This window comes from Plectropomus leopardus, chromosome 19 (assembly GCF_008729295.1).
Source record: "Plectropomus leopardus isolate mb chromosome 19, YSFRI_Pleo_2.0, whole genome shotgun sequence".
Taxonomy (NCBI): domain Eukaryota; kingdom Metazoa; phylum Chordata; class Actinopteri; order Perciformes; family Serranidae; genus Plectropomus; species Plectropomus leopardus.
Window position 1 is genome coordinate 15039975 of NC_056481.1, and position 25268 is coordinate 15065242.

General features: G+C 38.6%; 3 protein-coding genes across 5 annotated transcripts; 2 read left to right on the forward strand and 1 right to left on the reverse strand.

The window, feature by feature from the left end:
- The first annotated feature begins 655 nt into the window (after positions 1 to 655).
- On the forward strand, positions 656 to 4908 carry LOC121959096 (translational activator of cytochrome c oxidase 1-like). Of its 3 annotated transcripts, none has more exons than XM_042508277.1 (6): positions 656 to 720; positions 889 to 1177; positions 2022 to 2128; positions 2687 to 2820; positions 3863 to 4025; positions 4366 to 4908. In XM_042508277.1, exons 2-6 carry the CDS (start codon positions 892 to 894, stop codon positions 4573 to 4575), a joined length of 900 nt encoding a protein of 299 aa, XP_042364211.1. In that variant the 5' UTR covers positions 656 to 720; positions 889 to 891; the 3' UTR covers positions 4576 to 4908. The 3 variants fall into 3 exon arrangements, with proteins under 3 accessions (XP_042364211.1, XP_042364212.1, XP_042364209.1); XM_042508278.1 differs by having other exon boundaries at positions 659 to 720; positions 840 to 1177; XM_042508275.1 differs by having other exon boundaries at positions 663 to 720; positions 837 to 1177.
- Positions 4909 to 6605: 1697 nt separating this feature from the next.
- LOC121959064 (potassium voltage-gated channel subfamily H member 6) lies at positions 6606 to 14789 on the forward strand. The gene is made up of 11 exons (XM_042508244.1): positions 6606 to 6671; positions 8518 to 8953; positions 9389 to 9778; positions 10528 to 10727; positions 10852 to 11104; positions 11195 to 11388; positions 11828 to 11939; positions 12118 to 12384; positions 12556 to 12727; positions 12972 to 13176; positions 14378 to 14789. The coding sequence occupies exons 1-11, from the start codon at positions 6606 to 6608 to the stop codon at positions 14729 to 14731; spliced, it is 2649 nt and encodes an 882-aa protein (XP_042364178.1). The 3' UTR covers positions 14732 to 14789.
- Positions 14790 to 15979: 1190 nt separating this feature from the next.
- On the reverse strand, positions 15980 to 22663 carry LOC121959259 (DDB1- and CUL4-associated factor 7-like). The gene is made up of 7 exons (XM_042508491.1): positions 22218 to 22663; positions 20582 to 20740; positions 19882 to 19993; positions 19597 to 19715; positions 19249 to 19458; positions 18482 to 18599; positions 15980 to 17241 (listed from the first exon to the last, which is right to left on the reverse strand). Exons 1-7 carry the CDS (start codon positions 22353 to 22355, stop codon positions 17069 to 17071), a joined length of 1029 nt encoding a protein of 342 aa, XP_042364425.1. The 5' UTR covers positions 22356 to 22663; the 3' UTR covers positions 15980 to 17068.
- Positions 22664 to 25268: the final 2605 nt, after the last annotated feature.

The following is a 25268-nucleotide window of genomic DNA, read 5'->3' on the forward strand; positions in this document are numbered from 1 at the left end:
ACATGTATGAGAATGAATACACATGTATAAAAATGACGAGTTTATAAACAGAAAAACTGCATGGGAGCAAACATTTATGGGACTAACCCACTTTTTGTGAATATCTGTCATAAAATGATTAGCACCTAAAAATGTCTTTCACCTGAATCATTGCTCAAACTATTTTAATTGGGTTTTTAAAAATTAAATACAATAGTTTAACTTTATTGTTATTTTATGTAAATATTTTGATTTCAGCACATATTAAACACAATATAGAAAATTACTAAGATTAAATTAAGTAATACATATATTATCAGTTCAAATAATTTTACAAGGACGAAACTAACAACAACAACAACAACAACAACAACAATAAAATTAATAAAAAATATAATGTTTTCTTTAATTAATTAATTTTTTGTATCAACTGTTAATATCATCATATAATATCATCAACATAAAACCATGCTTTATAGGAATTTTGTTCCATACAAATTGTTAATATTATGCACGGTTTAATGGTTATAAATGGTTAAAACTATACAATTTAAGACTAAAGACGTCACTTTAGCTTCCGTAATATCACGTTTTCATTTACACGTACAAACTTGAAGCACCGGGCAAGCTTTTATTTTGAAGGGACGATATTTTACGTCACTTTCTGACGTTACAACCAGGAAGTGCCTGTTCCACAACAAGGACAGCGGCAGCTGCATGCACAACTGATCTGTCAAAACGGTAAGTTAGAAAGCTTAAAGCGGTTTAATTTATTCATAGATGTGAAAATGAATGAAGTTATAGGCCTCACCTGCGAACGGAGACTCACTGTTGAACACTTTGCTCCACTTGTGCAGCAGGTTACTGTAACTCTGTATTCATTACCACTCTGGCCGTGTGCACCTGAAGGGCATGGCGGGGGCGGTGGTGCAGACGGCTCTCCGGATCCTGCGCCCCCGGACACTGGCCGCGACTTCATGCAGAGTCCTGGCCCCGGTTCAGTGCGTCCTCCCGCCGGCTTCGTGTGTGCTGTCCACGCTGTGGAGGAGCTGTCCTGTCAGGACGCTGCAGCTCTGCTCAGCCTTATGTGCGGGACATAACAAATGGTCAAAGGTGAAACACATTAAGGGTCCCAAAGATGAGGCGAGGGGCAAGATGATCACCAAGTTTGGGATGATGATAAAGATAGCTGTGAAAGGTGAGTTTAACCCTTTGAAACCTGGATCGACATCGGTTTCCCTGGGCTGCGTTTAGAAGTGTCTGTAGTAGTATTTGAATATTTGAACACTTGCAATGTGAGAACATTGGTTTGATTTTTTAAATAAAAAAAAAAAATCAGTCAGCAACATGGAAAGACATTTCCGGGAAATTGCAAAAAAAAAAAAAAAAAGGCCTGGCAAAAGAGAGGGAATCATTTATAAAAACAAAACAAAAAAAACCAAATTAAATAATACCAAGAAAATAGTAATATAATTATCAGAAATTATTTTAATTGATTTATTTTTAGTTTATTTTAGCACTTTTTTCAAATTTTGGGTAATTGTCTTTCTTTCTTTTTTGTTGTTTATTTAAAAAAATATGGGGAACATGGCAATCAGCAACTTGGCAAGACATTTCCAAGAAATTGCAAAAAAAAAGTAAAAGGTGACAAGAAAATGACCTGAAAAAAGAGAGAATCATCAGAAAACCATCAAATTACTAAAGAAAAAATACATAGAAAACAGTAATTATAATGATCAGAAATGATTTGTATTTACTTGTTTTGAATTTATTTTAGCACTTTTTTCCAGGTCATTTTCTGTCTTTTCTTTGGAAAATTTCAGATTTTTTAAATTGTTTTTTAAACTAATTTCTGTCTCATTTTTAGGCCATTTCTTAAGTTGCTCATTGCCTGCTTTTCATGTTTTCAAAAGAAATCAAGCCAATTTGCTCAGGTTTCAAATGTGGAAGTAACTGGCTGAAAGACAAGAACACCATTTCAGTTACAGGTGGATTGTTTTCTTGTCAACTCTAACTTATTTCAATGGTGGTTTTATCTGCAGAAGGAGGACCCAACCCAGATCTGAATGTAAACTTAGCCCACGTACTGGAGCAGTGTAAAAGCAAGAACATACCTAAAGCGTCTATAGAGGCTGCAATCAAAAATGCGGTAAGTTGACTAAACAATATTTTGAGACTAGATATCATATTAGAATTTGGATATTTTATGTGCTATCTTTTCCTGGTTTTTAAGACTGCATTACAGTTAAGTGATGTAAATTTCTAAAATTACCAGACAGATCTAACTTTTCCATTATTTGTTTTTACCTACATAGTCATTAAATTAAAAATACTACTGATCATTTACCAAAAAAACGTGTAAATATTTTGAGAAAGCACCAATAGTCAACAGTGCAATATTGTCCTCATCAATATTGAGGCATTTCAGCAAAAATATTGTGATATTGAATTTTCTCCATATTGCCTTGCCCAGATAATTAAGGTGTTGGGCCACCTAAAGACATGTAAACAGCTTAAAGGCTCCTTGGTGTAAATTCACTGTAAATCTACTGGAGGAATCAACACTATTCCTCCCAAAAATATTCCCTCATTCTTCACCTGTCTGTACATGTAGCAGGTCTGTTACCTATAATATGACTTTACCAGTATTATAATACAAAGAATGTTAAATTGTGGGTATTATGTGTCCCTTCTTTTGGCACTACAGGAAAAATCTAAACCAGCGTCCCAGCACATTTTCGAAGCTCGGGGGCCTGGTGGATGTCTGCTGCTCATCGAGGTCCTGACTGACAACCACGCACGCAGCCACCAGGAAATCAAACGCCTGATTGTCCGGAACAAGTCAGGACCGTTTTTCTATGATCTGACTCTATCATACAGCTGAAATAATCAAACACAGATATTTCATGTGCTTTCACCACCACAACACTGCAGGTTAAACTATAATGTTAAAGGGACAATTCAACCCCAAACCCAGAATACAAATTTTTCTCTCATCTGTAGTGCTGTTAATCATTCGAGATTGCTTCGGTGTGAGTTGCAGAGTGTCGGAGATATCGGCCGTAGAGATGTCTGTCTTCTCTCAAATTTAATGGAACTAGGTTGCACTCAACGTGGTGGTGCCAAAAAGTACATTTGACCAACTCAGTAGCAATGTCTCAAAAAGTCATGACCTGGTTACTTGAGATAATCCACAGCAGTTTCATGTAGGAACTATTTTCTTTCTACTAAACTACACCCACCAACCATATCACTGCACAGAAGGAAGCGTGCATCTACTGCTGTTCCACATTAAACTACTCACAAAAAGGTCTGTGTATTATCTTTAGTATCCAGGTCACAATTTCTGCAAAGAGACATTACTATGGAGTTTTTCAAATATTTATTAACTTGGTTATTTATTGCGCTTTGAGCACCACAAGCTGAGTGCAATCTAGCTCCAATATATTGGTGAGAAGGCAGACATCTCTACGATATCTCCAACACTCGACAACTCACACCAAAACAGCCAACTGTCCCCTGTAGACCTGTTTGACACTGAAGACCAACTTGGTAGTGTTATTGTACCCCAATAACATATACAGGACAATATAATGAAAGTTTGTGGTAATAATACAAAGAATGCATGGTAATGATGGTGTTCTGATAAAGGAGGTTGTTGTGCCACTAGATGTCCCTGTACAACACTATTGTTTTGGCTACGAAGCTGCTGGCAGAGATGCACTTTTTGAAAAATGGCAAAAAGCTTAAATATACAGCTGAGAAAAAAAGACCTAATAAAAATAAAAATCCATATGTAGTTTATTAAGAAATTATCTCGCCTGGTGTTTTTTGCCTAGGATTATGTTTTCTCACAGAGGTGTAATTCTGTACTCACCCACAGAGGGATGCTGTCAGACGGAGCCCGTAACAACTTCAACAAGAGGGGGGTGGTCGTGGTGCCGGGCCAGAACATCTCGACGGAGCGAGCTCTGGAGCTGGCCATCGAGGCAGGAGCAGAAGATGTCCAGGAGACTGAGGATGAGGAGGAGCAGCCCATCCTGCAGGTCAGATATGAAGGAGAGCAGTACAGACATTTGAAGGAACATTTCTCTACAGTAAATTACCAATAAATTGTTTTTTGTTTTTAAAAAGTCAAATATCATGTATTTTCTTTGTTTTACATAATTTTAAATTACATTTCTACGGTTCTTGGACTGTTTGATTGGTTCAAACAACCAATGTAGTCACAGCCTTGGAATTTGGGAAATGATGCCATGACATTTTTTACTTTTTTCTCACATTTTATACATTAAACAATTAAAAAAAAGAACAGCTTAAATCCTAATGAAAATAATAATTTGCACCCCTATCGCAGCTAATAGCTTGATGTGTTTCTGTCTTCAGTTTATTTGTGACATGACGGACGTGAGGAAGGTGCGAGCCTCGTTGGAGGAGCTGGGGATGCAGATAATATCTGCTGGCTTGGAGTTTGTTCCCCGAACTCTCTTGTCTCTGGACCAGGACCAGCTGGATGCTGCTTCAACGCTGATAGAAGCCCTTAATGACTTTCCAGAAGTAGTCCGAGTCTGGGACAACATCCAGGCTGACAGCTGAGCAAGACCTCCGGACACTTGGTGGACAATGAAAATCTTACAAGTGGAATTTTTGATTTCACAGAAAAATGACGGCCTGTACTGCTTGTTGAAACGTGTCACACTGTTTATCATACTCAGTATGAAAATATGAGTGTATTGGTCATTTTCATGCTTTCCTATGGAACTTGGAGGGGCAATGACATTGTGGTCCTTGTTAAGATATAAAGTGATATTTCCTAATAAATTGCACGTTTATTTACATACAGCCTCAAGTACATACAGAGAAGTCATGCCTTTTTATAAACTTGATTATTCAGCGGGAAGAAAAGTAAAATAATTACGATATCTGCAATTTTGTTTTTCTGTTGAAAAAACAGAGTTTGACAAGTTATTCTTTAAAAGCTGGTTTTAAAAAAGTATTTTCATTGACTTATCATTCATGGGATCATAGAGACATGAAAATGTTCTATAAAAGTGAAATTTCACTTTTATTAATTGTGGAAGAAAGCAATGTTAATTTACAAGAAACAATTTAAAATAGATTTTCGTTTAAAGTCCCCATTTAGAGACATAAAATATTCTAAAACATGATTTGCCTCTTAAAAAGTAAAAGTAAGCCTGTTAAAATCTATGATTATCCAAATATTCAAGTTTTCACATGACGTTAGTTTGCATGTTGGACTGCTTCCAAACTATATAGAATGAAACACTTATTTCTGCTCCCATTTTTTTTAAAGGTTTAACTTAAAAATCTAAGACTTTATTCATGCACTCAACAGACATATTTCTCTAAAATTTTGGTCACAAATTTATTAAAACCCATGACAGTGAGCATAATCCATTCACCTGACAGGTTTGGCATATCAAGAGGCGGATTAAACAACATCATTACGAAACAGGTGTGTAGTGGGATTGTCACAATAAAAGGCCACTTTAAAACGTGCAGTTTGATCACACATATTTACAGGGTTTTTTCATAGCTGTACTCACAATTTATGTAGCTTTTTGGATGTGTTATACTTCTGACTTTTTACCAAACCTCACCTGCATGCTTTGCCCAGGAGTGTCCTGAACTCTGCACTATAATAAGAAAATACAGTCAGTGTGGGCAGAGACTCAGCACGCAAATAGGCTGTCACACATCTTCTAGTGCAGGGGCACTCAACTGCTGCAAGTGGCCCCTGGCCCCTGGCCACTTGCAGCAGCCCCATATATGTTTCTAGTATTTTGGGACATTTGTAGGATTTTAGGATGTCTCTAGGATTTTAGAACATTTGTAGGATTTTGGGACATTTCTAGGATTATAGGACATTAGGGGTTTAGCTAAGACCTCGTCGGGGGATGTGGGGGATCCTCCACTGGCAATTTTTTGATAAACAAGCTCTATTTTAATACTTTTTATGCACTCTGGCACCTTACAGTACAAAAATTATTCCAAGCATCCTATTGGGGACCAGATTTGGCCCTAAGTTTAGTATCATTGATCTAGTGGGTCATAAGTGATTATTAAGAGGGATTACTTTTGAGTCTGCACATTTATTTTGAAGAAAACCTTGTGCTTTTACAGTGAAAACAGAAATTTTCCATCTTCAGCTGATGAAGGTAAAAACAGCCTTTTAGTGTCAAACGCTGAACATACATAACTCTACACAGTGAAGCGCAAACATTCAAGGGAAGTACCCAGAGTTTTTTTTTTAAGGAAAATTTAGAATAAAAATTCTGGATGCAAATCAAATATATAAATCAAGTTTAAGTCCAGCATAGCAAGAAAACGAAATCATGAGCAGAGTGATGTAATGAACAGTTATTAACAGTTAACTGTTACTGAATACTATCACTGTTATAGTTGTAGAAGGCCAGATATCTGTCTAAAAAACACAAATAATAAGAATAAAAAAATGACAAAGATTGGTTAGGCTCTCTTGAACATAATAAAATTGTTTTCTGATCAGCTGCAGGCCAGCGGAGCTCCATGTCTGACTCAGACCTTATAAAGAGTGGGGGACCAGCAAGCCGGGGCCTGAATGCCGCTCACCTCCGACTCCCAGGATGGAGCTGCTCAGCCCCTCCAAGGTGAAGGACCGCTCTCAGAACGTCACAGAGAAGGTCACGCAGGTACGGGGGGAGGGCTTGGGGGGAGGACCTCACATGGGCTGAGCGCCAGGGAGTCCTGTTTAAGAGCTCTAAATGATTGAACTTCAGCAAATTTTGAAAACCTCACAATTCACTGCTTGCAGTAATTAAAGAGTTCACATTAAAGAGTAACTTTGGCACTTGTCAGCCTGGTGCCAGATGCATATAACTCTGTGTAGATTCACAACTAAAGCTGTATGTATGCATATGTATTATTTTCATCAGATCTATAAAGGCGTGTTTATGCCTGATTCTGCTTTAGAAATCTCAGTCATTGCAGCACTGGGCACATGGGCACAAGCCTCATTTCCACATCCACAGTTCACCATAAATGGACATAGAAACACCCTGAAACATCTGTTTGCATATTGACAAGTGCCCCTCCACGATTCATTACGGACAGTCATAAGAAATACAGTAAAAGGTGGCATCTTCACCAGCTGTGCTGCTCTGGCAACACATTTCTGCAAATCATTTTCGTGGTGCAATATCAGGAGAACAAACAATAATTCATTCATAGCGCTCATGTGAAAAACTAGCTTTACAAAATGTTCCACATGATAAAATCCAACCATCACTAACAGTGAGATGAGTGTTCATAAAAATAATCCTGAAATGTATCACTCATAAAGCATTTAAGATGAACTTAATAAATGTCCCTTTGATTGAAATTTTTGCAGAACGGTGTAAAGTGCAAAATAAATAAATAAAACAATCAGTGCACTTGGCAAATAACCTTAAAACAATGTTTTCCAGCTTATATGTAATATCTCTCTCAACAATTTTTAAAATGTGTTGTTCTCATTAGTCACTTTGACAAAAAACAATATGGGACATTATGATCCAGGTTGAAAAATACAGAAGTTACCTTTAATGGTGTTTTGCAGCTCCCAGAAAGTTGCCATAATAGAATACTGCTGTTAATTAACCCACTAGTGGAAAAATCAGTAGATGGTTTGGTTGCTGGGTCTTTTCCTTCTGGTTGTGCAAAGCAAAGTTACACTAAATCACAGTTTTAGTTCAGGCCTACTGTGTTCCTGCTGGAGCCCTGGGGCTCTGCATTTTGCCTCTGTGGGACGGTGTGAGATGGATATGAGACAGCTGCAAGTGCTTGCAAAAACCCCCCTGACTGCTGTCCGTCTGTCCATCTATACTGCATATCTATATCTATATATGTATAAATCTATATATCTATAAATCTATATCTATATATATATCTATCTATCTATCTATATATGTGTATATATATATATATATACACATACACATACACATACATATATATTTATCTCACTGGTAGATAGATCTGCCTGTTTCCAGGGTTAGCGAGATTTGTCAAGGCTAAAAATGTTAATGTGTTAAGTGTTAAACAGAATATGAGAACTGTGGCAGCACAGTTGTGGGATTGTGACGTGACTGCCCTCCAGCTCAGCAGGGTCCGGCATTCAGTCAGCAGTTACATGGCTGATTACAGCATACTTTTGATTTATAACTGTACTGGAAACAATCATACTACTGTATCTGGATATAATCTTTACCAAAGTCTCGCCTCCGCCGAGTCACTCATGACAGGATGGTCAAGGATCTGTTGGACCTACAAGGTTGCAAAACCAAAGCTTGCAGCCTTCGACAGGAACTTGGTCAAAACAGTGTTTCTTCTAGAAAGGTCTGTTGGTTTGTATTAGTTGAAAGAATGTACTTGTTTTCCTTTTAAAGCAAAAGATTAGATCAAGCAAGAAAGGACAGGAAGATGCATAACTGATGGAACAGTCGGAGTCAGCATTAATATGTGAAAATTGTTGTGTACTAATGCTTTTTTTATGTTTAGGTACTGTCTTTGGAGTCTGATGTACTGCCTGAATACAAACTCCAGGTGCCAGAGACAACATGGTGGATCTTGCTTCACTATAGCCCCTTCAAGGCATTTTGGGACTGGATTATTCTCCTCCTGGTCCTCTACACAGCTGTGTTCACTCCCTACTCAGCTGCCTTTCTTCTGGATGAACACGGGGATTTACGGCAAAGAAGTTGTGGTTACACATGTGATCCCCTGAACGTGGCGGACCTTTTGGTGGATGTGCTGTTTATTGTGGATATAGTCATCAACCTTCGCACAACGTACGTGGACCAAAATGACGAGGTGGTCACACAGCCAAGCCGAATAGCCAAGCACTATATCAAGGGCTGGTTCCCTATAGATCTGTTCGCAGCGATTCCTTTTGATCTTCTCATTTTCAGATCTGGCTCTGATGAGGTAAGAACTATTAAAATTATTATAAAAAAAAAAAATCAGATTTTTCCATTATGCCTAAACTTCAGGGTTCCCACACATTTTTCATGGACAAAACTTGCTAATTTTTCCATGACTTTTCAAGGACCCCAATTAATTTTTTTTTCTTGCCCTCCTTGCCTGGCATTTTTCAAACACATAAGATTCAAACTCTATTCAAACATAATTTCAGATTTTTACTAGTTCCATGATTTTTCCAGGCCTGGAAAATGTGATTGTAAAATTCCACGACGTTTCCAAGTTCTGAAACTTATTGCGCTGATTCTAAAATAATTTTGGAGGTAACCCTTGGATATATTTGTACTGTCCTCATGTGTCTTTACTTATTTTTCTATGAGTTGCTGTAAACTGAACGTCCTTTTTCTTGCCTAACATCCACTTCCCTGTCATTAATGGACACCGAAGATGGCAACCTTAACGAGCCTGCTGAAAACAGCTCGGCTGCTGCGATTGGTCCGCGTGGCAAGAAAGCTGGACCGATATTCTGAATATGGTGCTGCCGTCCTCTTCTTGCTCATGTGCACCTTTGTGCTCATCGCCCATTGGCTCGCCTGCATTTGGTACGCTATTGGCTTTGTGGAGAGGCCGTACACAGAGACCGGCTGGCTGGACAACCTGGCTGAACAGCTGGGCAAGTCGTACAACGACAGTGACTCCACCTCTGGTCCGTCAGTCAAAGACAAGTATGTCACCGCCCTTTACTTCACCTTGAGCAGTTTGACAAGTGTGGGGTTTGGAAATGTCTCTCCAAACACCAACTCAGAGAAGATCTTCTCCATCTGCGTCATGGTCATTGGTTGTGAGTTAAATAACACTAACTACAGGGACTGTATAAAAATTTTTGGGGTGGCCATGCGGGGCTGAACATTGTTTCATTTGAAAAAAAAAGCAAGACCCTCCAATTATTATATTTATGTGGATCTTCCAGAAAAAAAACATCAGAAAAATTTGTATGGACATTTATATAATTCAACTAAAACACAAGAAACTTGTGCTCCAAGATCATTACAATTACTTGCACACCTCTGTTGAAAATTTGTGCGAAGTAAAAACAACATTTGGACGGACCTCAATTTCAGGAGATTTTTGTGCGGAATTATATGTTTGACTAATGAATGATGTCAAAGCTTGCTTGCTGCCAAAATGGGGAAAGTCTTATCAGTTTGGATTCTACTTCAGCTGAGAAAGCACCATATTTTGGGTCTGATTAATTATGTATGTGTAGTTAACATTTCCCCTTAGACATTCTCTGTCTGAAAAGGTTAACCCTTTAACCCTTTTTGGGGGTGAAAATGGAACATAGCAACACAGACCATTGACATGGGACCTGGTGTGAATAGTTAAGTGGGAAATTTGCGTGGGGATTCCGTATTCTTGAAAATTAATGAGAAATGGCATTTAATCTGCAAGAAAAGGCCCACCCCCCAAAAATGTTTTTAACAGTCCCTTAATATACAGAATATCATCCTGTTTTCATTACCCATTTCAGCATTCTTAAAAAATATTACACTTAAAATTCCTGTGTCTTTATTGCTTCTTCGGTCTCAGCTCTCATGTATGCCAGTATATTTGGGAATGTGTCAGCCATCATTCAGCGTCTGTACTCTGGTACAACCCGCTACCACACCCAGATGCTGCGAGTCAAGGAGTTCATCCGATTCCATCAAATCCCAGGTTGCCTTCGCCAAAGGCTGGAGGAGTACTTCCAGCATGCCTGGTCCTACACCAATGGCATCGACATGAATGCTGTAAGTAAAAAGTATCAGGATTGACTGTTATTGTCTTCTTTAACCTGTGCTGTCTAGGTTATTCAGTATCCCTGTTTTGCATCTAATCACTGACATGCTGATTGTCTTGTCTTCAAATGTTTAGGTGTTGAAGGGGTTTCCAGAGTCTTTGCAGGCAGACATCTGTTTGCACTTGAACAGATCTTTGCTCCAGAACTGCAAGGCTTTCCATGGAGGCAGTCAAGCCTGTCTGCGGGCCTTGGGTATGAGGTTCAAGACAGTCCACGCTCCTCCAGGAGATACTCTAATCCACTATGGAGACATCCTGGACTCTCTCTTTTTCATCTCACGTGGTTCCATCCAGGTCATACGGGATGATGTGGTGGTCGCCATATTAGGTATCTCACCATAGATGATTTGACTGTGGTGTCTCTAAAGTGTTCTAACAACTTCATCTAACCGATTAAAAAATTTTTATGCTCTTGCAGAAAAGAATGACATCTTTGGAGAGCCTATCCACCTGTATGATGAGCCAGGGAAGTCCAATGGAGATGTATATACCATCACCTACTGTGACCTGCACCGCGTCCTGAGGGACGACCTGCTGGAGGTCCTGGATATCTACCCCAGCTTTGCAGACAACTTCTGGAGGAACCTGGAGATAACGTTTGACCTGAGAGACGTATGTTGGCAGCCGGTTGCAAAAATTACATCTTGAAAATTTGAATTTCAGATGTTTATTTCTCTTCAAGACACAAAATATTTGATCAATGTTTAGCTTCACTTCTGATGCAAAAACTTGAATGAAACTGCTGTTTGGATAGTTTCAGAACTTACAGCTTAAAACCCTCTTGTGGGGTACCTTCGTGGTCAAGGAGTTCATGAACTGCAATAGCCCTTCTTTGCATCTGGCTGAAGACCTTTGCGTCAAATTTGCCATCTTTGTCATTTTGCAAAATAGTCCCATAAGAGCTTATGGTGACTTCTGCCCCCTCAACCATCCAGAAAGGTTTTCTGTAAAACTCTGTAGATTGCCTTCTGTGCTAAAACAGACAAGATTGCTTTGAGCCTGTAAAGCCAAAAAATGTTAATGATGGTGTTTTTCTTTCTTTGCTCACCAGGCTGATCAAATACCACCAATTATAACAACAACTGATGATTCTGGGGACGACTGTGGATGCCGCCACAAGCCAAGACACAGAATCCACACCCTGGACTGCCGAATTAGGCCAGGTAAGATCTGTGGCGCACAGTTCAAGGTGACCCCTAGAGATAATCAAACTCCCTGCATAACCTGGTAATCTGACAGAAAAAATATGCTTGGTCTTTGTTTTGTTATTGGTAACCTAAACTGGATTGATGTGAAAATATTGCAGAAAGTATCAAAGAGAAAATGAATGTTTGTGAACAGATGGAATCGATCATGAAGACTCGTACCCCCTTCAGTCCTTCCGTCATCGTCACTCACCTCAGACCCACTGGGATGACTGCTGTAGCTGTGAATCCCCGTGTTCCCAGTCAAGTGAGGACCTGGCAAAGCCTCACGTCCATGGTGCCAAAGTAGAGCTTTATCCTCCAGAGGATGCCAGGAGGAACTACTCTCCGTCTGTAGTGCAGCTGCGCCCCCCGGGTGGCACCTCAGTGGGGAGGGAAGCAGTGTTGGACCGGGGACACCAAGGTAGATCTGAGTCGAAACTGAAGTCTGTCCTGGAAAGACATACAGAGTGGGGGTTTTAAACATGCTATGATTAATTACAATACAATTCTTGATGTTGCATAGTGAACATTTTGGACATTAATGAAATAAAATGGTTAAAATCTTCTACTGCTATCTTCATATTTTCCTCAGCTTCATCCTTGAACGTGCCGGGAATGTATCAATACTGGCCAGACCAACGGTCACAACAGTTTTCTAGTCGCACCTGGCGATCTGGAAAGTCACACCACCCACCGCCATTCACAGAAGAACGGCCCAGTGAGCTGGAGTCTCGACTTGAGGTTTTACATTCCCAGCTCAACAGGTCAATCAATGATGCCCTTGGCTGCCTTTTTAAGTATTCATACTAGAGGCAGTATATAGTATAATAAGAAATTAGAGTGGCTGTTTTGGTAACTGGTCAGAATTTTTTTTCAAATCCCCAACACCAGTCTTTAGAAATCTCATGTGTCTCTCATTTATGTTATTTCCACTGACTTAAAAAGAAGATTTTCAGATAGCATTACTGATACTTCTTTTAATCCCCTCATTGTTTCTTACTTCCCCAGATTAGAGACTCGCATGACAGCAGACATCAACGTTATTCTCCAGCTCCTCCAGAGGCAGATGGCACCTATACCTCCTGCTTACAGCACTGTACCTTCAAGTACCCTCACTACTGACTCACCTGGCCTGTATGGGACTGGGACACCAGTGCTGCACAGCATATACCCCATTTCACCCATACCGATGGAAAGCAGGGCACCCACACAGGTAGAGAATGATACCAAATTTAGCCGTGAGCGGCATTTCTGGGGTTCAAGTCAACACGTATTGTTAAAAGGTAAAACTTGCGAAAGATCTCTCACTAACGGTGAAAGACAGTTTCAAACGCAGGTGTTAAAGTGTGCAGGGGAGTATATTGTCAGAAATGGAATATGAAATAATAAGTTTATCTTCTGTATTCTATAATCACCAGAAAATCAGAACTGTTGTGCTTTTATTACCTTAGAATGAGCCGTTTGTATCTAGAAATAGTTTTGTAGAGGAAGAGACTTCTGTGGATTATTCGGCTCCAAAAAATATCCTGAGTAAGGCATACTGATGGAAACCTGAGTAGGAGTTCAAACTTAGCTCATGGGAGAAGTTGCAGCTGGTTGGTGCCACTAAATCCTACACACTGTGGTCAATTTTGACAATATTTTTGGGACATGTTTCAACAACTTAAAAATATTTACAGTTTGGTGATGTTTGAACAAAATCATTGATTTCATGGCCAAATTTTGGCTAAGCAAATACATGAGTTTGTTGCATCCGATGAGGCAATTTTAAAATAATTTGACACACATGGTTAAAAAATATTATGACACATATTCTGCAAGTTTTGTAATGTTTACACATACAATTTCTTATTCAGTCATATTTGTGATATGCCACACACATTTTTTGCATTTGTAATGCCCTCTTGTTATCTATTTGCATGAAACTTTGGGGTATTTGGGGGTACTTGTTTTGACAATTCCTGAAAGTTTTAAGAATTTTAAGTATATGGGCTACAGGTGTGGAGTTAGGTCTATAAGTTTGCTGAAACTTGGCTGTTTTTGAAGTTTATTGGTGACTATCATCAAAGGGCAATTAGATATCAACAAGCTTTATGGCACTTGATAAGCCTTGTCTTTTAATTATCCACTAAAAACTTGGACACATGGTTTATGAGGAAATGCTGAAAATTTGTTTTTAAAAAAAATCCAATGTACCAGGAAGTGGACTTTAATGGTTACTGAAGCAGATTTGTAGAGTGTAAATAAATGGATATTTGTACCAATTTTTGTGTAAACTGAACTTACGTAATGTAAGTTACGAGTTTTCAAAGTTGACCTTTTTTTACACAAAAACAACAGGGTTTCAGCCCCTAACTACTACTACTACTACTTAGAGGCTTGTTTCTAGCTTTTTGCCTAAGACATAAAATGAGTATGTGGTTTATTTACTGCAGAGCTCTACCCAGACTGACCTTCAGCTCAGCAAGAAGTCCCAGGAGTCACTGTCCAGCGGCATCCATGTGACTGTGGCATCAGACGACACCATGTTTATGACCGTCACTCCCGTAACTGAGACCCACACAGGGTTGACTCCTCAGCCAGCTCAGCCATCAACCAAATCCTCCCTCATGGAGAGCCCCGGACTGTGCAGCAGCCTCCGCTACCCGTCGCTGCCGGGGAACCTGGACATCACCTCAGGACTGGCAGAAATCCAGAAACACCTCTCGGACCCTGTGCTGCCTGTCACCCGAAGACCTTCAGTGAAAGACTTATGGCAACCAGTGTGACTCTGAACGTAGTTACAGACTGTTGCTGAAAGACTTCTGGAAGGAGTCACAGGACAAGTCCAACATTCAGCTATTATTACACATTTGGACAGCAAGGAGCATCTTGAAATCAAATCATTTCCATTTCATACAGTGTTGACACAGGAATCACATTTATCAACACAATTATCATACTTTTTAAAGGACATTTGCTCATAAAGACTACATAGTCAAATTTGTGTTACATCTTGTGTTTTACATCCTCTCGACCAGGAGCAGTGACTTTATGGATTCTCCACCGGTTCCCTGACAACTGGGGCCAGATGCATAAAACTCTGTGTCGATTCACGACAAAAACTGTGTACGCACAGAGGCAGAAATGTGCATATGCATTCTTTCGTCAGATTTATAAAGCTGTGTGTATGCCTCATTTTGCTGTCTAAATCTCAGTCATTGTGGCAGTGGGCACAAGCTTCATTTCCATACCCACAGTTCACCATGAATGGATGCAAAAACGCCCTCAAACATCTGTTTGCATACTGTCACGTGTGGCCCTCCACCATTCATTACACCTGTCATGCGAAATACAGTAAAAAACGGCAACTTAACAGGCTGTGCTGCTTTGTCGAGGTTCTCCAACAGTACCAGAGCAGCCGTCATTATGCACAGCTGTGGATATTTGCAGCATGTGTATCATTGATTCATCACATTTCATTTTTGCGGTGCAATGTCAGAAGGTCAAACAACATGTGCGACGTGTGCTTGTTTATGTGAGGGAAAAGGCGTATGCATGGTTTTTGTGCATTTTTATGCATCTGGCCCCTTGGTCTTGTCCAGAAAATAGTCTGTCATTGAACACCATGTAAAACCACGTTAACAGTTTCCCTGATTTCAGTCTTTGTGCTAAGTGAAGCTAAGATAACCAACTCCTGACTGAGACACACAAGTGTGGTATAAATCTTGCCAACTAATTCTTAGCGAAACAGCACTTCTGCATTTTCCACAATGTCAATCATTTTCCTTTGAGATAATCTGATAATTTCTGGACTGATTTTTTTCCCCAAAAAATCTGAATCACAAACATTTTTGATATTTGATATTCAATTTGGCTATTCAATTTGGCTATTAAAGAATTTTGATGAAGATATGTACATGGCCAATATTGGGCCAATATTTGTACTGCGTTTCCTATTTACTCATTGGTGGAAGTCGGTGCCTCACCATTGGACCTGATCTGGCCCCACTTTGGGAAAATAAATTGTGAACAAGTAGTTTTCCGATTTTATGTTAAGCAAACAATCACACATCATGACCCCGTACTGAAACACCTACAAGTAAGAAATAACTCCTGTTCACTTCACGTCTTCGTGCCCCACCCCTGTCCCAACATCACAACAGAACTCAATATCACAACAGGACTTAGGCATTCAAGATACAATATCAGTTTTCTAAGCAGATAGACAAAAATGTAAGTTTCTCTCTAATTTAGAGGTCTTGGTTGATGTACTTCAGGCAGTGTTTGCTCAGTATTATACAGTAACTGTTATAATACACCTTTTCAACCTATCAGATCTAACTGTAAATCTGTACTGTAGATTCTTATCAATTTGTTGATGCGTCACCTCACTGTGAAATAGTTGTCATCTAAATATAAAACTTCTGTATAATGGTCTGTGAGGGACTGTTGATTTATGTATAATCGTACGAATAAAATAATTGGTGCACAAATTCCAAAAACAAATCTGTATTATGGTCAGTGGTTAATACTAGTAAATATTTGCACATATAATTAATAATGTATCGGAACAGAGATGTTTGTCATATCACAAATGATATTAAGTTGAATAAAATACATGTTTATAGGTTAAAAAACTGTTGAATATATGAACACTAAAAACCGCATTCAATTCACTTTTAAATGTGGCTAAACTACATTTTTGCTGCATCATAAAAATATAAATGGTTGAGGATGTTGCAAAGGGTCAAACTCTATATACAACGCACCATATAAAAACATGAAACTGACTGGCCTTTTTGTCTGTGAGACAACATGCTGAAAGCTTTAAGGCTACTGAATCTTTGTTCATGTCTTCACATGACAAAAGTTTGCCATTTTTGTTTTGGCGGTCCTTTGAGTTTTCCGATAAAGGACGTCTTGTTTTTTTTGTTTTTTTCACAAAGTCAAGCGCTGACTTACTAAAGTTCTAACTCGGTTGGAAAAAAAGTGTTACACACATAATCTGTTATTGACATGAACCAAATACGAACGTGAACTGAATATTGCTCTGTCCTTCATAAACAGCTTGTAAATCCAACTGAGAATGGTTTCAAGTTGCCTTTTTTCTTCGTGGCAGTAGCTCACACTCGGAGGATTTCCAGGCAGTTGTTGTAGCAGATAGCGATCCAGTCGGGCTGAGTGGTGGCCCACTGGACGTTATTGATCTCTCCCTCAGCTGTGTAGGCCAGTATAGGGTCCTCGATGGCCCGCGGCATCTGCTGGATGTCCCAGATTAGAGCCTGGTGGTCCTCCGCTAGAGAGAGGAGGTTGGATTTGAATTGATTTATGTTATTTAAACAGGAAGAGAATTGTGTCACTAAATACTGTGGGTTAGTGGTCTGAATCTGGTTAACGGCTATACTACACCATGGTTTTATAGAAAACATAAAAACATGAAAGCGAGACAAACAAGAAAGGGACATGATTTTCACAGCATGACATCTGCAATGTTGTTTTTTACAGAACATCAGTGAATCAATGCGATGTGCAAACTGTTAACTGAATTTTATTTTTACACAATAATTTGCATGTGGCTGTACTATAGGGTTGTTTTGTGCTAAATTATCGTGGTTTATAATATTAATATTATAAAAAGCTCTGCCATTTTCTTTTTTCTTCATCACCCTGCTCTGCTTAATCATCTTTAAGCCAGCATCTGATGTTATGAATCATTTGTCCTCAAGAGCCTAATCAGATCCTACCGCATCTCGTGATCAATTGTTAGCAGATGATCTGAATAGTTCCCTCTGTTAGACGATTCTTTATCCTTGTGGGTTAATTTCATCATCAAGTGTTATCATTTCTTTTACTGTTGGCTTGCATTAGTTCTGCAACTTAATGACCATTTTTATTGTCCAAAAGTCTGTTTATCATTTTCTCAATAAATTAACTTGTTGTTTGGTGTATGAAATATCATAAAAAAGAGATAAATACAGTGTTTCCAAAACTCCGAGATGTCATCCACAATCCAAAGATATTCAGTTTACTTTCATAGAGAAGAAGAAAAAAAAAGAAAATATTCACATTTAAGTAGCTGGAATCACGTTTTCTAAAAAAAAACAAACAAACAAAAAAAAAAAAACTTAATCTCAACAGTTGACTAATCTAACTAACTGGTTAATCACTGCAGCACCTGAGGGGGTGGTCTTCCTTTCCACTTTCATATGATGCCGGACAACTTGACTTGATATTTAACCAAAGAAAATATTGTCCTCTTCAAACAGTGCTTAAAGCTATTTTTGTAGAATCTTAATTGTGGTATCAAAAGAGACACCAATTTCCACACTTTGTAACATTGCTATGTTAAGTTTACACGCGCAGCGAAAGAATGGCTCCCTCTCGTGCTCGTTGTCAGTTATTGCAATGATGTTCATGTTTGGAGACGTTCGTTCTCTCCTTCGATGGCAAATACATTTTTAAAAAAAAAACCATCAACCTGCAAACAAGCCTCTGTGTGAATACTGTAAACTGTGTGTTCAGTAAAGCCTGCATACCTGCTGTGCAGATGTGGCAGGAGGAGTGTGGCGCCCAGGCGATTCCATTCACACAGGCCCTGTGGTTGTTCAGTCTGGCTACCGGAGTACAAGGCACACGCACATCTAAGATCACCACCTGAGGATATGGAAAATAGAAATGTACGTTTACTAGCAGCAAATTTATAGGATAATTTCATATTTGTAATTTCAAACATTTTAGAAGTCTATGTAAAGAAAATATATAGTTTTATAAGTCTCAAAGTAATTTGGGGTTTTGACAATGTACAATCCCAACATGTAGGCTGATTGCTTACAAGCATATAAAGTGTTAAACATAGAAAAACAGAATATGATGCCAGAAATTATGTTTCCCCATAACTTAAAACTGTTTGTTGTTACATAAAACTTTCTAGTCCAGTGAAAAAGTTAGAACTGGCTAGAACTGGAAAATGCCTGGCTTTTGTTGACAACCTTTTCTATTGAAGGACATAAAAAGTAGATGTCACCACCTATTTTGACATTTTACAATGCAATGTAAAAAAAAATGACTCATGAAATAATGCTTGCAATGTCTGAGCATTTTTAAGACTTGTGAAATACTGATTTAAGGCATTTTAATTAAAATTAAGGCATTCTTTTTATATTAATGAATTTAATGTCTCTTAAGACTTTTTAAGGACCCGCAGCAACCCTGCTTTATATACACAGGCACAAAAACAGAGTCAAAGAGAAGTTTACAGGCTTCAGTATTTATAGCATGTATTTACAGAGGGAGCAGCTCTTACCTCCATGCTGTCCATCGCCATGGTGACCAGGTAGTTGGGGTCCTGCTTGTTCCAGCAGAGCCGGAGCAGTGGGTGGTGCTGAGGGTCTTCATAGATGATAGTGCTGTGTTCGAGATGACGGAGGTCAAACATGCGGACCGAGCCGTCCGCTCCCACTGAGGCAAACATATCCCTGCCACCACCCGCTCTGCTAAAAGAGATGTCATACACCTGCAATGCAACCAGACAGTGCGCTCTGATCAGTGAGGTGAAGAGGGCGTGACGTGGAAGGTGGAAAATTTACAAGATTATTGTATGTAAGTACTTTTTTATTTAACACAGGTCTGATAATCATATCAGAACATTTACCTCTTTGTCATGGGCAATGAGCTGCGTTTTGACATGACCCGAAACTAAGTTGACCCTGCCCAGCACTTGTCCAGTCTCCAGCCCCCAGATGGTACAGGTTGTGTCAATACTGGAAGTACCTGCACAGAAAACATAATTAAAAACATTTTAATCTCCATTTTCAAAACAATGATGTCAATTTATTTCAGTAAAGCTCATACATTTTCTAGTTTCTATGGAGGTATTTATCAATAAATAACCAAGTCAAGGGCGGGACCGTGAAGTAACCTGGGGCTGAGTTTTTACCTAACAAGTTTGGGTCCACCTCGTTCCAGTCGAAGGATGTGAGTGGTGCACAGAAGTCAGAGTTCTTGTTGTTGTTGAGCAGGCACTCCAGTCGGGTCTCCGTCTCGCCCACCTGTCAGGAGAAACACATTTTTTTCTATATTTGTGCACTTCGGTGAGTTAATACGGACCAAATGAACCACATTATATTTTTCAATATGCAAAAAAAAAAACTATCAGCATTTTGAAGTCTAAAGAGATGGGATTAAGAATGATGAGACGAAGAGGAATGGGAGTAAAACTACTTTTTTCCAGTCTAGTTGAATTTTATTTTTTTCAGTCACAGGCTTTGCTATGGTTGTGGTCATATTATTATCCATTCATTATAATTTTAGACAATATTCCAAAATAATAAAAATAAAACCATAAACTTGTAAAACCGTAAAAGAAAGAAAGAAAGAAAAAAAACCTCTGTAGCATTTATGGCATTAATGTATCCGAGATCGTTTGTCTCTTAAAAAAAACCCCCAAAAAAACACCTTTTTCCTTCCATGCTGTGATGTAAGAGCCTTACTTATTAGATCAAAAGAGTGGTGACAAACAGTATACATTATATAATACACAGATATAATACACGATATGTAATACAGTGACTGACGGTCTCTGTAACGTATTTCTATAACTACAGGGGTCATGGGTCAGGTCAGACCGGTCCTCTTACCCTCCAGATTCTCAGGTAGTCTCCGCTGGTGGCCAGCAGGTCAGGGTACGCTCCTTTGCTGTCAGGGATCCACATGACCTTGGTGGTGGGGTAGGGATGGTCGAACGTGTTTCGACACACAAACTCTGAGTTCTCCTCCTCCAGACCAACTATCTGAACCTGTGGACACACAATACCAACTCACCTTAGGTGAGTCAGAGTAGTGTTACTGAGTGGGGGAACAGCACAGCGAATCAGGTCTTTGACAGGTGGTGATGATGCTTGGGATCCTCAGATGGGATCATTCAGTTTGGGATACATGACTTTTTTTTTTTTACAGCAATATTCAAAAAAGACATTTTTAATCACAGCTGATATTAGCTGCTATGCCAATCACTAGTCTGTCAAGAGAATATATAAATGAAAAATGTATTAGCGGATTAACAAATGCTTGTTAAATTAATTAGTTCTCAAACATACAGAAACAGCAAGCTGAACACTTTAAGATATAATCTTGAGTATGGTTGTAAATATGTCAAGCAAATATATATACAAAAAAGAAAAGGGTTAAAAAATACATCCTTTATTGCCCAGTGAAATCTGTTGAATTGTATCAACAATGGTGCAGATGCAGACAACAGCACTGCTTTATCAACCTGATTTATAAGTAAATTGGTGCTTTACAAGAACAAGAGTATTAGATTGTGTAGTAACACAGATCAAACCAATTCCAGTAATGCACCATGTAAAAATAGCAACAGGACAGATTAATAAATAAAGGACAATGACAGGATAAAAAAAATGAGAAAAAAACCCCATTACATTTCAATGAAAAGTGTCTTTGAATTTTATAAACACACAGACAGGTAGCAAAAAACATTCTAAACTGGCATCAGTTGAATATCCTCATATATAATTCAGGGTTCCCACACAATGCCATGGACAAAATTTCATAACGTTTCAATGATTGTTTTAGGACCCAAAATTAAAAACATAGACATCCTTTCCACTCTTGCCTAGTGTTTTTCAGACATATAAGATTCAAACTCTATTCAAACCATAGACTGCATATTGAAGTTTTAATATACAGTCTATGATTCAAACATAATCTCAGCACCCCACATGATGTGCTCAAGGAGCGTCGGAAATTTAAACATCCAACAATAATTAGTTATTTTTTGCAGTTTCTGGCAATGGTGTCATTTTGGCATTTTTTTTAAAGAAAACATGCCATTCAAACCCCTTTTCTTAAAAAATAAAATAATACATAATAAAGCAAGAATTTTCTATAAACATCGCAACAAAGAAAATCGCCAAAAAATGAAAAGAAAAAAGCATGCCTCCCAAACCCATTATTATTAAAAAAAAAAAATAATAATATATTAAAAAAAAATACGAATATATATATATAATTTTAAAAATCGCCACATTTTATAATCAAATTCATCACACACAACCAATTTCCCAGATTTTTCCAAAATATTTAATGATTTTCACTAATTCCATGACTTTTCCAGGCCTGGAAAATGTGATTGTGAAATTGCATTATTTTTTTTTCCATGTTTTTCATAAACGTGGGAACCCTGTGTGTGCAGTACTGTGGACACTACCTGTCATGTTCGCCGTTAAAAAGCAGTATGGGACAAGATGAAGTTACCTTGTTATTGTACTCCTCCACAAAGCTACCGAGCGCCAGGCGGAACCGTTTGTCCGGTCGGACACTCCAGTTCATGGCGTAAACTGTCCATGGCGCCTCGTACTTGTAGATTTCTTTACGTTTACCGTGTAGCGACATTTTCAAGCGTCTAAAAAATAACCGCCTGGTGAGAAATTGTTAGCGGCAGGAGGGAAAAAAAAAGCCCAATTTCGTCGCAGCGACCACCTCTGCTAGCTTACTTGACAAACGCAGCTAGTTAGCTATTTTTTTTGTCTCTGTTAACGTTGTTTCTGTCGTAGCAAGCTTGCTAACTGTTGCGTCCATGTAGTCTGGGCGCTCTGCTAGCGGTAAAAGCTTCACGTTACGAACCAAAAAATCGTTAAATGTTTCAAATTAACCGCACACAGCTGCTAAAAGATGATCGTAATTTGGCAGCAATGGCGGCGCCAGGAGGACAAAAATAATGAGCGTCATCGATGCTGCTGGTGCTGCCTTCAGGGGGTGACAGGAAAATCGTTCATAACACATTAGGGAACAAAAACGGCCCACCAAATAGTTTTTGGTAAAGTGAGAGCTACAAATTGGTTGATCCTCAACTTCCTGAGAAGTTTAAGACTGAGTTAATACCCCGGCAATGCTGTAATTGTGAATGTGTCGCTCATAACTTGAATTTCCAATGAGTTCTGGCCACAGACTGTCTGCGTTGCGGAAGGAGAATTTACGCACAGCACATGAAGGCAGCGTCAATTAACAGTTCTGAAATCATTACATTCAGTGATCAATACAAAAAATTACAATAAAAATAATTGCGCAAGTAGGTTAAAACCAGACAGACTAAAATGAAAATAAAATAGACCCAAGTATGACACACAGCTGTTTACCTGTTTAGTTATATAATAAAGCTGTAAGATTTTTGTGAATTGTTTTGCTTATTTTTTATTACGCATTTTAAAGTTTTATATTAATTCAATATCAATTCACGTGTAAAAACAAAATTAATATAAAGTTTACATGTTGAACAAAACATTCATTCTGTTGCTTTATATCTTTCTACTGTGCAGAAATGCCATCTTTTAGCATATTTTTGGACACCGTGGGTCAGAAAACATGTTGAGACAAATTTGAGTGCATCATTTATACACTTATGTTTTTAAGTCTTTTCAACTTTATTGGCCTGTTTAAAACACTAAAAGTTATCAAAAGGTTATTAAATGTAATGTTACATTATGAAGTAATTCAAATACTTACATAACTCATTACATTTTAAACAGGGTAAGCACCTGTTACATTTCAAAAGTAACCCTCCCAATACTGCCTATATGCATGTTTTTTTTTAACACAGGACAACCCAAATAAAAATGGGTGATAGACTGCTATCCCATTTCCAGTAGACCAGAGCTCTGCACAGGGTTCTGCCGCAGACAATTATGCCTTTCTGTGTTTCTTTTTACTGCTATGTCATATCTTTCATCATGGACAGGCAGGAAAACTGTGAAGTAAACAGATGGAAGCAGCACGAAGGCCATTGAAAATGCTAAGGTGGTTCCTTCTTTTTATATATCTCTTACTCATTCAATTTCTCTCTAAAGCTTGGTGCAATTTGGAACGATGTTTGACCACTGCTCAGACAGAGACAGAGTTTATTTTGTGGTGCATCGTACCAGTAAAGGGGCTAAAATTAGTGCGTTCACTCGGGTGTTATACTTACAGCACTGCTGATCGGAGAGGGGCCAACTAATACCTGTGACTATTGCAGAGTCATTTGACCCAGATGTGAATGCCGATTGTAACCTTTCCCATGACAAACAAAAACCAGATGTTAGAAGATTTTAGTGGGATTTTGTGCAGTGGAAAACAGGCTTCTGTCAGGGGGTTTTGGCCTATTTTTGCAGTTATTTTGTCACTCTTTGGAGTTCGTCTGCATGTCTTTGTGGTATTTTGTGTATCGTCATGTAATTTTAAGTTCCTTTCTGGTCATTTAGCTGTGATTTTGACGCTTACACTTAATGCTTGTAGGAGTATCAGGGTGTTTGCATGCACCATGAGCACATCAGTAATGTTGCCAATGCAGTGTACATAAAGGCAACACATGTTCCTTTCATCTGCTCTTTGGCCTGACATTTGGTTTCTTTTTAAAACTCAACTCACTGATTACTCATTGAATGCAGTGACCTCTGATAAACCCCAGCAGTCTTGTAAGATTATTCATCAGCAATGACAGCACGTTTGTAGAAACACAACTAAGTTCTGACATCTAATTTGCCTGAAAAGCACATACAGGTAATTTAAGCTGCCATGCATTTTGTGTTTTTCCACCTGCAAATAGCTAAAACAACATTTGTTTGTCAGGTCATCCAACAGGGATTTACAAATGAGTTTCCACAACAGTGTTTGCAAATTCTGATGAAATTTGCATCACTTTTGATGAGCAGAGGTTAATGGATATTTGACCCTTAAACACCTGGATCAACACCAGTTTTCCTACGTTGCATTGAAACACTCTATACAAGCACAAAAACCTCTGAAACCTGACAAAATTGGTTTGATTTCTTTCGAAAATCTGGGGAAAAATGCAACGAGCAACTTGGCAAGAAGTGTGCTGCAAATTGCAAAAAAAAAGAAAATGTGTTAAAGATGACAAGTAAATGATCTAAAAATTAGCATGTGGGGATTGTTAGATATTATCAAAAAAGTAGGAAAAATGTCAGAAAAGTTGTGATGTATATGTGTGGGGGGTTATGATTTATGGTCATTTTTCTTCCCTTTCAGTCATGCTTTTGCAATCAAATGAAATCTCCTGTGCTCTGTGGGTTTGCTGTTTTCCATCAGTATATCATTTATAAAACTGCCACTGACACGAGATCATGATTGATTAAAGTCTATGCACAAACATTTGCAGCAGCTGCAACAGATGTTTTTCACTTTGATCAAGGTAACAAGACACAGCAGCACCTACAAACAGCCCTACAAAACCTTATAAAAAGGTACAGTATGTGTAGCATGCACAGGTTGTTGTTTGCAGCATATTGTGTGAATGTTTATATTTATTTT

Coding starts and splice junctions, on each gene's coding strand:
- LOC121959096 (XM_042508277.1), top strand. CDS start 892: ATGGCGGGGGCGGTGGTGCAGACGGCTCTCCGGATCCTGCGCCCCCGG. Junction 2,821..3,862: donor CGCCTGATTGTCCGGAACAA/GTCAGGACCGTT, acceptor ACTCACCCACAG/AGGGATGCTGTCAGACGGAG. Junction 4,026..4,365: donor AGGAGCAGCCCATCCTGCAG/GTCAGATATGAA, acceptor TTCTGTCTTCAG/TTTATTTGTGACATGACGGA.
- LOC121959064 (XM_042508244.1), top strand. CDS start 6,606: ATGGAGCTGCTCAGCCCCTCCAAGGTGAAGGACCGCTCTCAGAACGTC. Junction 11,940..12,117: donor GGACTGCCGAATTAGGCCAG/GTAAGATCTGTG, acceptor GTTTGTGAACAG/ATGGAATCGATCATGAAGAC. Junction 12,728..12,971: donor TTACATTCCCAGCTCAACAG/GTCAATCAATGA, acceptor TTACTTCCCCAG/ATTAGAGACTCGCATGACAG.
- LOC121959259 (XM_042508491.1), bottom strand. CDS start 22,355: ATGTCGCTACACGGTAAACGTAAAGAAATCTACAAGTACGAGGCGCCA. Junction 19,459..19,596: donor TCATTGCCCATGACAAAGAG/GTAAATGTTCTG, acceptor GTTGCATTGCAG/GTGTATGACATCTCTTTTAG. Junction 18,600..19,248: donor TGGCGATGGACAGCATGGAG/GTAAGAGCTGCT, acceptor CCATATCCTCAG/GTGGTGATCTTAGATGTGCG.